The 11,645-nt window shown below is 44.5% G+C and overlaps 1 protein-coding gene and 1 pseudogene across 1 annotated transcript; both read left to right on the forward strand.

Moving 5' to 3' along the window:
- Window positions 1-8,108: 8,108 nt before the first annotated feature.
- On the forward strand, window positions 8,109-9,398 carry LOC122001119 (probable 3-hydroxyisobutyrate dehydrogenase-like 1, mitochondrial). The gene has a single exon (XM_042555705.1). It carries the CDS (start codon window positions 8,146-8,148, stop codon window positions 9,175-9,177), a length of 1,032 nt encoding a protein of 343 aa, XP_042411639.1. The 5' UTR covers window positions 8,109-8,145; the 3' UTR covers window positions 9,178-9,398.
- A 186-nt stretch (window positions 9,399-9,584) lies between these two features.
- On the forward strand, window positions 9,585-11,620 carry LOC121999258 (annotated as a pseudogene).
- The last annotated feature ends 25 nt before the right edge of the window (window positions 11,621-11,645 follow it).

The raw sequence follows: 11,645 nt of genomic DNA on the forward strand, positions 1-11,645 counted from the left end.
ATCGGTCCACAGACCGATCCCAACTCTTGGCTTTGAAGCTCTTCCTTCCGCGACATCGTCTCCTGATCGGTCGCCACGACCGATCAGGGAAGCTCCTGATCGGTCCACAGACCGATCAGGCGTCTTTCTCGCGGCTACTGATCACCTTCTGATCGGTCTGCAGACCGATCAGATACCGATCAGTAGCACACTGATCGGTTACTGATCGGTCACCAGATCGATCAGATAACTAGTGACTTGGTTTTTGCCCAAACCAAGTCCCAAGCCTTCCAAACCAACATTCGGTCAACCTCGACCTGTTGGTACTTCATTCCTAGCATCTGGTCACTCCCTCGACCTGCTAGAATTCCCTGCCAAGTGTCCGGTCAATCCCTTTGACCTACTTGGACTTTCCTCAACACCAGATGTCCGATCATCCCTGATCCATCTGGATTTTCCCTTGCCTGGCTTCACTCACCCGGACTTTCACCTGGCTTCACTCACCAGGATTTCCACACTGCCTAACATCCCAGTTAGGACTTTCTCACTGCCTGGCTTCACTCACCAGGACTTTCCAACTGCCTAACATCCCAGTTAGAACTTTCCCACTGCCTGGCTTCACTCACCAGGACTTTCCACACTGCCTAACATCCTAGTTAGGACTTTCCCACTGCCTGGCTTCACTCACCAGGACTTTCCACCTGCCTAACATCCCAGTTAGGACTTTCCCTCGTGTCAAGCTCCCTGCTTGGACTTCTCCGTGCCAAGTCTCCATACTTGGACTTTTCCAGTGCCAAGTCTCCATACTTAGACTTTTCCCGTGCCAAGTCTCCACACTTGGACTTTTCGCGTGCCAAGCTCCCTGCTTGGACTTTTCCAGTGCCAAGTTCCCTGCTTGGACTTTTTCCGTTGCCAAGTCTCCATACTTGGACTCTTTCCCGAATCAGGTCAACCAGGTCAACCTAGACCTACGGTTGTACCAATAATCTCCCAAACATCTATTCTTGTCCCATATCAAGAATACAACTCTTCCACGAGTGTCAAACATCAAAATACAACTCAACTAGGTCAACCTTGACCTAAGGTTGCACCAACAATCTTCCTAAGTCAAACATCAAAATACAACTTGAGTCAGGTCAACTCGAGTCAGGTCAACCAGGTCAACCTTGACCTAAGGTTGCACCAACAATCTCCCCCTTTTTGATGTTTGACAAAACCATAATCAAGTTAATGTTCTTCCTTGAACATTATCTAGAACATTCTCCCATTCTCCAACACTCTCCCCCTTTTTGACACACATCAAAAAGAGAGAATCAAGGTCAAGAGTTTCCTCCTAATGAAAGTCTCATACCTTTCATTGAAACTCTTAATTTCCCCCTTGATACTAAACTCAACAATCAACTTAGTGACAATCCTATGTCACTAATCCTCAAAAGTCTTAAGGAGTAAAAACTCCCCCTAAGAGTCAACTCCCCTTGACAATTAGGTAAAAACTCCCCCTAAAGGTCAACTCCCCCTTGACCATTGCACCAACAATGTCTTGGAGAGTTTCAAACCTTTAGAAACCCGAAACTCAACTCCCAAAAACTGAAATTTCAGACACCTGCTGAAAATCAGAAACTGGCACGCACTGATCGGTCCTAAGACCGATCAAAAACCCCCTGGATCGGTCCCCAGACCGATCCATGCTTCATTGATCGCACTGGATCGTCACTGATCGGTCACCAGACCGATCAGGCCTTCACCAGATCGCACCAAGCTCTCTGGATCTTACTGGATCGGTCTGCAGACCGATCAGGACTTCCCTGGATCGGTCCCCAGACCGATCCAGACTCTGACAGGAGATTTCTGAAATTTCCTTCCCGAAATTCAGAAACTCCTAGAAAATTTCAGAAAATTCAAAAAATTGTGAAATTTTGAGGATACATTCCTCATAACATATACTATCATGGAAAAATAGTTTTCTATGAAAATAACTTCCATTTTTCAATTTTGATATAAAGTTCAAAAACCTTGAAATAGTTCAAGTTTAACTCAACTTTGTATCACAATGTTCAATGATGAATGCAATCACTAAGATGACTTCATCAAGGTTTTCCAAATCAATTTCAAAATGGTTTTAAACCTTTTAATTTAGGACCATAATCTTAGGGCTAAATGTACATGACTTGTACACAAGCTTTCCCTATGATCCTCCATTTCTTGAATTAGGCTCATCTAGGTACAAGAACTATGCACCTTGATCCTAATTCATGATCCTAATATCTCACACACATCTAAAGTGTATCAAACACATCCATGACAATTTTGATGTGAGATATGGGTTTAGGTATCTTAGACTAAGGTCTCATGCATTTTCTAAACACAAATTTGATCTCAATATCAAAATATGTTTTTCATCCTTAAATCAATTCAATTGATTATTAATGCAAGAGATGATGACATGGCATAAAATGGTATCATAAATGAAAACATGTGCCAATATCATGATGTCATGGCATAAAGTTTGAAACTTAAATAAACATGACATAAAAACTAGCCTAAGCATTATCATGACATTTCAAATGATAATAAAACTAAACATGATGTCATGACATGTGAGGGCAAACAATCATGGCAAGATTTAGCATAAATAAATATACCTAGATTACCTATCTAAGTATCCTTAACCACTTGGCTAACTTCAAATTTAATCCTAGATTGCCCCAAAATGCCAAAATCCTAATTTTGACACTTCTTGAACTCTAGATTAATTCATGCCACTTAAAGATCAAATTTATCCTCAAAACTTGGCATGTTTCATTTTTCCTCGAGAGTTCTCTAGATTTTTCCAAATTGTGCCAATTGAGATTACAAATGAAATTTCCAATCTTTAGGCACATTTAACTCTTCAAAGGAGTAAATGATAATTCCATTTCATTTTCAAAAGTTCTCAAAACCTTGAAAATGCTCCTTGAGTGTCAATTTCCTCAAAGTTGGGTTAACTACCCTTCTAATCGGAGTTGACACTCTCTAACCCATCTATGGGGTAGAGAAGATGCTCCTAGGAACCCAATACCTATTAGAGCTCATTGGGTTCACTAAATATTCACTAGGGATAACTTCCCTAGCAACCCTCCTAATGACCCTCTTAGGCTTTAAAGCCTTGGTCATTTGGGTCTCATCAAGGTCAACTATAGGGGTGACTCCCCTTGTGACCTTGGTAATGGTCTTCCTAGCCCTAGGTTTTGTTCCATAATCGAATGAACATTATGATAAGTGGGCTTGACCAATTGGGACTTAGGTTTGTGACCCAAACCTTTCTTGTCCTTGGACTTGGGTTTTTGACCCCTAGACCCTAGAGTTAAATCCTTAAGAGCCTTTTCTAGAGAGTCAAGTCTTGACCTCAAGACTTGATTTTCTTTCTCTAATACCTCAAGTTTTGATTTATCATTTTTCTTTGAGGTATTCCTAGGCATGTGTCTAGATGATTTGGGATTTCTATCTAGATTTTCCTTAGCCTTAGATGAGTTAATTCTAGGGTTAGCATTTCTAGAATTGTTCTTATCTAGGCTAACATGCTTGGCTCCTAGCACATGTATCGATTTCTAGTGTTAACATGCTTATCATTATTGACAATGGCAATAAGACTACTAGCATGCATCCTACTAGAATTGCAAGAATGAGCTTTAAATGTTACCTTAGGGTTTGCCTTAGCTCCCCCTTTACATGTGTTTGGCCTCTTGTCCTTGTGAGGTTGCCTCCCCCTTGGACATTGACTCCTATAGTGTCCCCGTTGCTTGCATTGGAAGCACACCACGTGCTTCTTGCTCTTGCATGTCGGGACTCCGACTTCCTTGACCTTTGGTGCCGGTGGAGTCTTTCTAACCATCTTTGGACACTTACTCTTGTAGTGCCCAAACTTCCTACACTCAAAACACATTATGTGTAATTTGCTTGAAATCACAGTGTTTGAGTTACCTAGGGTTGTGGATGTAGATGAACTTTCTTCTTCATCTCTTCCGGAGGTAGATGCCTCTTCTTGCTCCGATCTTGAACAAGAGCTCTCCTCCTCTTCTTCCTTGGATGTTGAGTAGCCCTCAACTCCCAATTCGCTTCCTCCATGATGTGAGCTACTTGGCTCACTAGGCTCCTCTTCATGGAATTTTGCCAAATTGTTCCACAATTCCTTGGCGTTGTTGTACCTATCTATCTTGCACAAAACATTATTAGGTAAAGCAAATTCAATAATTTTTGTTACCTCGTCATTGATTTCAGATTGTCGGATTTGCTCTTCCGTCCACTCCTTCTTCTTGATAGGTTTTCCTTCCTCATCCATCGGAGGGGAAAACCCTTCTTGTACACAAAACCAATTTAACATATTAGTCCTAAGAAAATACATCATCCTTACCTTCCAATATGTGAAGTTGTCGTGAGACTCGTAGAAGGGTTGAATCGTGACATCTTCTCCATAGAGATCCATCTCTAGCCCGTGCTCCCCCGGGTGTTGATCCGTCAAAGAGCGGCCTCGCTCTGATACCACTTGTTGGGATCGTTCGTACTCGGCTAGAGAGGGGGGGTGTGAATAGCCGCCCCAAATTCTCGCGTTCTTCCTACAGTTAGGGTTAGTCGCAGCGGAAATACAAGGAAGAAACTAAGGAGAAGAAAAAACAAACCGATGTAACGAGGTTCGGAGATGAACTCCTACTCCTCGGCGTGTCCGTAAGGTGGACGAAGCCTACCAATCCGTCGGTGGATGAGTCCCCGGAGAACCGGCTAAATATGAGCTCCTTATGGGTGGAGAAACCTCACCACAACTACTTCTTGCAACAGCAAGATAAGGAGTACAAATACAAGAGAAGCAAGAAGTAAATACACAGCAAATGTAAACAACCCTTGCCTTCTTGTCGACTGTTGAAGAAGCAACAGCTTCTTAGACGCCAACCACAGCAGCAGCGCAACAGGAAGAAGCTCACACGAAGCTTGCGAAGAAGAGCTCAACAAAGCTCAAGTACCAGAACAGCAGCTCTGTAAGAGAAGAGAGCGAGCACCGAAGATGCCCTCGTCTCCTTTATACCTGCGAAGAAGAAAGCGAAGAAACTAGCCGCTGCATTGCAAGCTAGAACTCGATCGGTCTGACCGATCAGCTGATCGGTCTGCATCGATCATGATCGGTCCCCCCGATCGCACGTAAACATTCATGCGATCGATCGTGGACCGATCACCGATCGGTCCACGACCGATCCCAACTCTGGCTTTGAAGCTCTTCCTTCCGCGACATCGTCTCGATCGGTCGCCACGACCGATCAGAAGCTCTGATCGGTCCACGCACCGATCAGCGCCTTCTCGCGGCCATCGATCACCTTCCGATCGGTGCAGATCGATCGATACCGATCAAGAGCACACCGATCGGTCTGCACCGATCGATACCGATCGATACACCGATCGGTCACCGCATCGATCAGATAACTAGTGACTTGGTTTTGCCCAAACCAAGTCCCAAGCCTTCCAAACCAACATTCGGTCAACCTCGACTGTTGGTACTTCATTCCTAGCATCTGGTCACCCTTGACTGCTAGAATTCGCCAAGTGTCCGGTCAATCCTTTGACCTACTTGGACTTTCTCAACACCGGATGTCCGATCATCCCCGATCCATCTGGATTTTCCCTGCTCGGCTTCACTCACCCGGACTTTCACCGGCTTCACTCACCAGGACACCGCCTAACATCCCGTTAGGACTTTCTCAGTCAAGTCACTCACCAGGACTTTCCAACCGCCTAACATCCCAGTTAGAACTTTCCCACCGCTCGGCTTCACTCACGGGACTTTCCTTCCGCCTAACATCCTAGTTAGGACTTTCCCACTGCTCGGCTTCACTCACTGGACTTTCCACCTGCCTAACATCCCAGTTTGGACTTTCCCTCATGTCAAGCTCCCTGCTTGGACTTCTCCGTGCCAAGTCTCCATACTTGGACTTTTCCAGTGCCAAGTCTCCATACTTGGACTTTTCCCGTGCCAAGTCTCCACACTTGGACTTTTCGCGTGCCAAGCTCCCTGCTTGGACTTTTCCAGTGCCAAGTTCCCTGCTTGGACTTTTTCCGTTGCCAAGTCTCCATACTTGGACTCTTTCCCGAATCAGGTCAACCAGGTCAACCTAGACCTACGGTTGCACCAATAATCTCCCAAACATCTATTCTTGTCCCATATCAAGAATACAACTCTTCCACGAGTGTCAAACATCAAAATACAACTCAACTAGGTCAACCTTGACCTAAGGTTGCACCAACAATCTTCCTAAGTCAAACATCAAAATACAACTTGAGTCAGGTCAACTCGAGTCAGGTCAACCATGTCAACCTTGACCTAAGGTTGCACCAACATGATAAACATGCATATAAAACGAGGAAGAGGAAGACCAAAAAAGACTTGGTTAGCAACAATAAAATAAGATAAAATTTATTTAAATATAGATGATGATATAATAGGAGATAGAGCTTAATGACGTAAAAAGATTCATACAGCCGACCCCACCTAGTGGGAAAAGGCTTGGTTGTTGTTGTTGTTGCTCAAGACCATGGTCTCCCTTTATATCGGAGCACCATCTCTTCCCAACATTGAATGACGAGTAATGGTCATTCAATTCCTAGGGTTTAATGATAGCCAATGACCATCAATGGCCGACCATTACTATCCGGGAGGTTACGAAAGCACTAGTTAATGCTTCTGTTACCTTTTTGTACTACCTGCTTGAGTAGCAAAAAGAATCTATGTTGGTTGTTCCGCTTGGGCAAATTTTATCCCAATCGGTCCGACATTTGGCACACACAAGTCGTGCTTGCACACGAGTCAACATGATTCAATGCAATTCGGGCCATGGATTTGTATCCCCTGCACACCCATGCATGAGAGAGAGTCTCTCCCCATGCATTTGTTCACATCATCAATGTATGTGAATCAATATAAATCAACTAATATGTCTTGAAACTCTCAATGTGAGACTAAAATCTCATTCATAATGGAGAGCTTTTTCCTTTTCCACCTTTTCTCTATTTACATATATCCAACAATAGCCCTCACAATCTTAGCTGAGTTGGTAAGTAATAGGTTGATTGTCACACAAGTAGAGCCCTCAATTTGGGTTAGGTCTGTCGGGTTGGGTTCGTCGGGTTGGTCCGCCCCGCCAAACAATTTAAGTGAGTTAGATTGAAATTTTATTAACCCAAGTCCGTCGCAAGTCGACCTGTCTAGGGCCGCGACTTGCACGGGTCAGCCCGCGACGGACTTGGGTTAGCCCGTGTATTGAGAAATACATGTAAGCTAAGTTTTATGTTAATTTATTATTTACTTTTTATAATTTTAAAATAAAAATAATACTTTTCATCAAATAGGTGTACTTATTTTGTCCATTTATATTTAAAATATCTATTTCTAGATATATTTCATTGATAAAAAACCTTTTGAAATAAAACATTAAATATATGATTTTTTTTTAAAAAAAATTCAAAAAAAATTTATGGGCTCACGGGTTGCCCCGCTTAACTCGCAATCTGCCTTTGATTGAATTAACCCGTGGTGGGACGGATCAATCCATCTGACAGCTCTACACATAAAGTCTTGAGGTCGAATCTCGAGGCTGGCAGAGCGTAAATCAACACGCATAAACTTACCTTACCTACTACTTACCTTCTCATCCATCATGATTTACCTCCTTTATATTGATCTTAGGACTAAACTGGTAAGCGCAATGGTGAGATATTCACCTTTTATCACATATATTTAATAATAATTTCAATTATCCATCTATCGTTATATTATTTAATCCTATTTAATTTAATTATTAAGTATCCACCGAGTCAAATGTTTTAATTATTTTCGAAGTGTGAAAATTCTACGTGATTTTAAGATTAATAAAAAAAAATTTTTTATTCATTTGTTTTTTCAAAGTGAGTATTCTAACATATTAATCCCTGAATATTCTATTTTCACACATTTAAATTAAATAAAAAATGATGTGGTAGAAAAATAAAAATAAATAGAGATGTGCAAGCTGATTTGGTCCACAACATACCACAGATCGAGTTTGACGCGTTGGGATTTCTCAGCCGTCCGATCATGATGTCCTTCCCGTGGATCGAGTCAAGTTGGTTCCCCGTAGCTCCGCTCCTACTAGGGTTCCTGCCTGGCCGATGCCCTTCCGCCTCCCGGTGCTCCTCCGCTGTCTGCGCCGCTCGCCTGCCGGTCTACGCTGCCATATTTGCAACATGGCCGGACTTCTATCTTCAGATAAAGTCGTAATACCGAGTACTACGCGGATCGGTTGGATCGGGACAGGCGTCATGGGCCGGTCTATGGCCGGTCATCTCCTCTCTGCCGGTTACTCACTGACCGTCTTCAACCGGACCTCCTCTAAGGCCCAGGCCCTGCTGGACCGAGGCGCTAAGCTAGCTGGCTCCCCGGTCGACGTTGCACGCGCCAGTGATGTCGTCTTTCTCATCGTCGGCTATCCCTCCGACGTCCGGCGAGTCGCCCTCGATCCATCTGAAGGAGTGCTTCCTGGCCTGGCTCCTGGCTCCGTCCTCGTTGACATGACCACAAGCGACCCTGCCCTAGCCGCCGAGATCGCCGATGCTGCTCTAGCGGTGTCTTGTGCGGCGGTGGATGCTCCAGTATCGGGCGGCGACCGTGGAGCCCGCACCGGAACTCTCTCCATATTCGCCGGAGGCGACAAGTCCGTCGTCCAGAAGCTTGAGCCGCTGTTCGGTTGTATGGGCACGGTAACCTACATGGGACGACCTGGGCAAGGCCAGAGAACGAAACTTGGGAATCAGATCGCAATCGCATCAACAATGGTGGGGCTGGTGGAAGGGATGGTGTATGCCCACAAGGCTGGGCTCGACGTCGAGAGGTGGATGGACGCAATTTCTACGGGCGCAGCTGGGTCAAAGTCGCTCGAACTATACGGAAAGAGGATCTTGAAGAGGGACATGGAGGCTGGGTTCTACGTACACCACTTCGTGAAGGATCTTGGCATTTGCTTGAAGGAATGTCAGAGCATGGGACTAGCATTGCCAGGTTTGGCGTTGGCGCATCAGCTGTATGTCTCACTCATGGCTCACGGAGAGGGAGAACTAGGGACTCAAGCACTAATTTTGTCCATTGAACGACTCAACAATACCCGTTTGGAAGGAGAGCCAAAGCCAAACACACAGTCGGCATGAACTCTGGTACTGGAGTTAAAATCATTTCCTTGCTTTTAGCCTAATCTTATTCCTTGATATGTGTTTGTTTGAATGCTTATGTGATTCCTGTTTAATAGTTTCGAACAATCTTCCTGTTTCTCTCAATATTATCTGCTGGTTTGGGTGCAATTTATTTGGTAATAATGTTATGTGATTGCACTGTCTTTGAAATGAAGACTATTGTTCCAGTTTTTGTTCCATTTTTACTCAATTCTTTGTTAGGAATATATTTCTGTCTATCACATTTCCTCAACAACCTTATTGGATGGTCCGTCATTGTTACACTGGTGTGACATCGCCTAGCTCGAATTGTCCACCTTCTGCTACTATCTCACAGGTACCTAGCCTTTTCTAAGACCTCTCAGTTCATCTCAATCCCTTCAACCATGAACCAGTGCAACCTCGCCACTTTGGGTCACGAGAAAGCGAGCTACTGCCTTGGGGATAGTGGCGTCTTATGGAAATAGGGACGGAAGCATGTACAAAGGGCACCAGAGGCTGCGGAGAGAGTTCTTGTTAGAGATGAGTAATGCATTGTTAAGAAAGACACCATCGTTGCAGATGAGGAAGATTTAGAGGTCGAGCCAGTTGATGACCCAATGTAGGAGAAGATTAACAGGTACCTAGCTGTCATTGGACAAGGGCCTCTCAGTTTGAGAAGCAGAAGAACCAGTACTGGAGTAAAGGATGTGAGTTGGGAAAGAAAGCCAGTTAAAGGTCAGAGGAACCCCAGTTTGAAAATACGAGGGTTCGTCGATCGAATATGCAGGACAATTGGTGTAGAAACACATGGAAAGAGGTGACTGAATCTTCTTCTGTGCCCAAAATGGTAGGCCTGAGTGTTTATGGTGTTGTCCAGTCCTAGCTGCATTGATGCAGAAAGAAGGGAGTTTTACGCTCTTTATGTTCAGGAAGGATTGGACTTGAGTGGAAACAACAAGAAAAAGGACAAGAAAGCAGCGGAGAGAATATTGAAGATAGTGGAGAAGGTAGGCTTGAAAATTGTAGAAGCCTCCAAGCATGACCTCAATATGGTTGTTGATAACAGACCTCATCGAGGAGTGATTCTTGATGCTTCTCCATAGAAAATGGTGAACATAAGAAAATCTCTTCTTTGGCTTGCTCGAGATGAGGTGACAGACCCACAGAACTCAGGGGGGCCATCATCAGGTCAGCTTATTTCTTTGGAGAAGAAGGGGTGTTCCTATGTGCAAAGAATCCCTTTAAGTGCAGTAAGCAAAGCCAGCGCTGGTTCCCTTGAACTGATTGGACTTTTGTCCTGCAAGAACATGACGCAGTTCGTCATCATCAGCTGAGAATGGTTGGCGAGTTCTTGGTGGATCAGTCTCTTCTAAGCCTGTTCCCTTAAGTGAGGTTGAAATTGGGGTGCCTAGAATTCTTGTCAAGGGTAGTGAAGGCAGCACCAGGTCAAGGCCCCTGGTTTAGAGGTCTTCGCACTCAATTAAGTAGAATCCCTGGAAGTTCTCCATCAGTTCATTCATCCCACAGGTTCAGGAACATATCATGTACCATTAAGCTAATGCCCTTATTAAATGATAAATCGCCGGATAAGCATGCCAATAATAATGTATATCTAAATAAAGGTTTTCACTGTTCAGAAATGCGTCTCAGTTCACCGTCTCTGCACCCGGACCTAACTACCGTTGTCTTTCATGTCTTTTCACTTTGTTCCCTTGTACATCAAAAGACCCAAGCTCTACTACCCGTCTCGCAAACTTTAGCTGGCTTTTAAAGAACCAGTCAAGCAATGGGATACAGACAGTGTCCCAACGAGCATCCATTCGCCTCCATGAATACCTCAGGGACCCATCCCACCTACCCTCCACCCATTTGCTCACATGCACTTGTTTATTTGTTAGTGTACACTCCAAAGAAGAGGAATAAATCATTTAACGCCCATCATTTTGATAATTATCGCGATGCACTGCACAAATTGATATGATTGCTATTTGCAGGAGACAGAGAGCCTATTTTCCAGCCGGAAGCCACATGTTCGGGTGCCCTTTTCCCTGTCTTTATCATCTTCTCCTCCCACATGCCGGTTGGTAACCGGAGACGGTGGTTTTTTTTTTTTTTTTTGGCAATTTACCATTTATTATTAATCTTCGTACGCGGGTGGGGTTCTCGGCCGACGGGAGACACATGTCTTCCCACGTGCGACGACGTCCCACTTCGAGTCCTCGATGTGACAGTCCCGGCCATGGCATCCGACGGCCACCTCCTGACGATCTCTGCAGAATGGACGGTTAATGTTCATCGAGAAATCTCGGCTTTTAACGGTTACAAAAAAAATTTCGATTCGACGGCCCAGATGCCATCTGCCAGCTGCAGGCCACCGCATCCAGGTCAGCGTTATAGTCAATTGCTGTTTTGTTTTTTCGCGGCTTCTAGTGCAGATTGACCGCTCTGCCCTCTTATTGTCCATG

This window comes from Zingiber officinale, chromosome 7A, assembly GCF_018446385.1.
Source record: "Zingiber officinale cultivar Zhangliang chromosome 7A, Zo_v1.1, whole genome shotgun sequence".
Classification (NCBI taxonomy): Eukaryota; Viridiplantae; Streptophyta; class Magnoliopsida; order Zingiberales; family Zingiberaceae; genus Zingiber; species Zingiber officinale.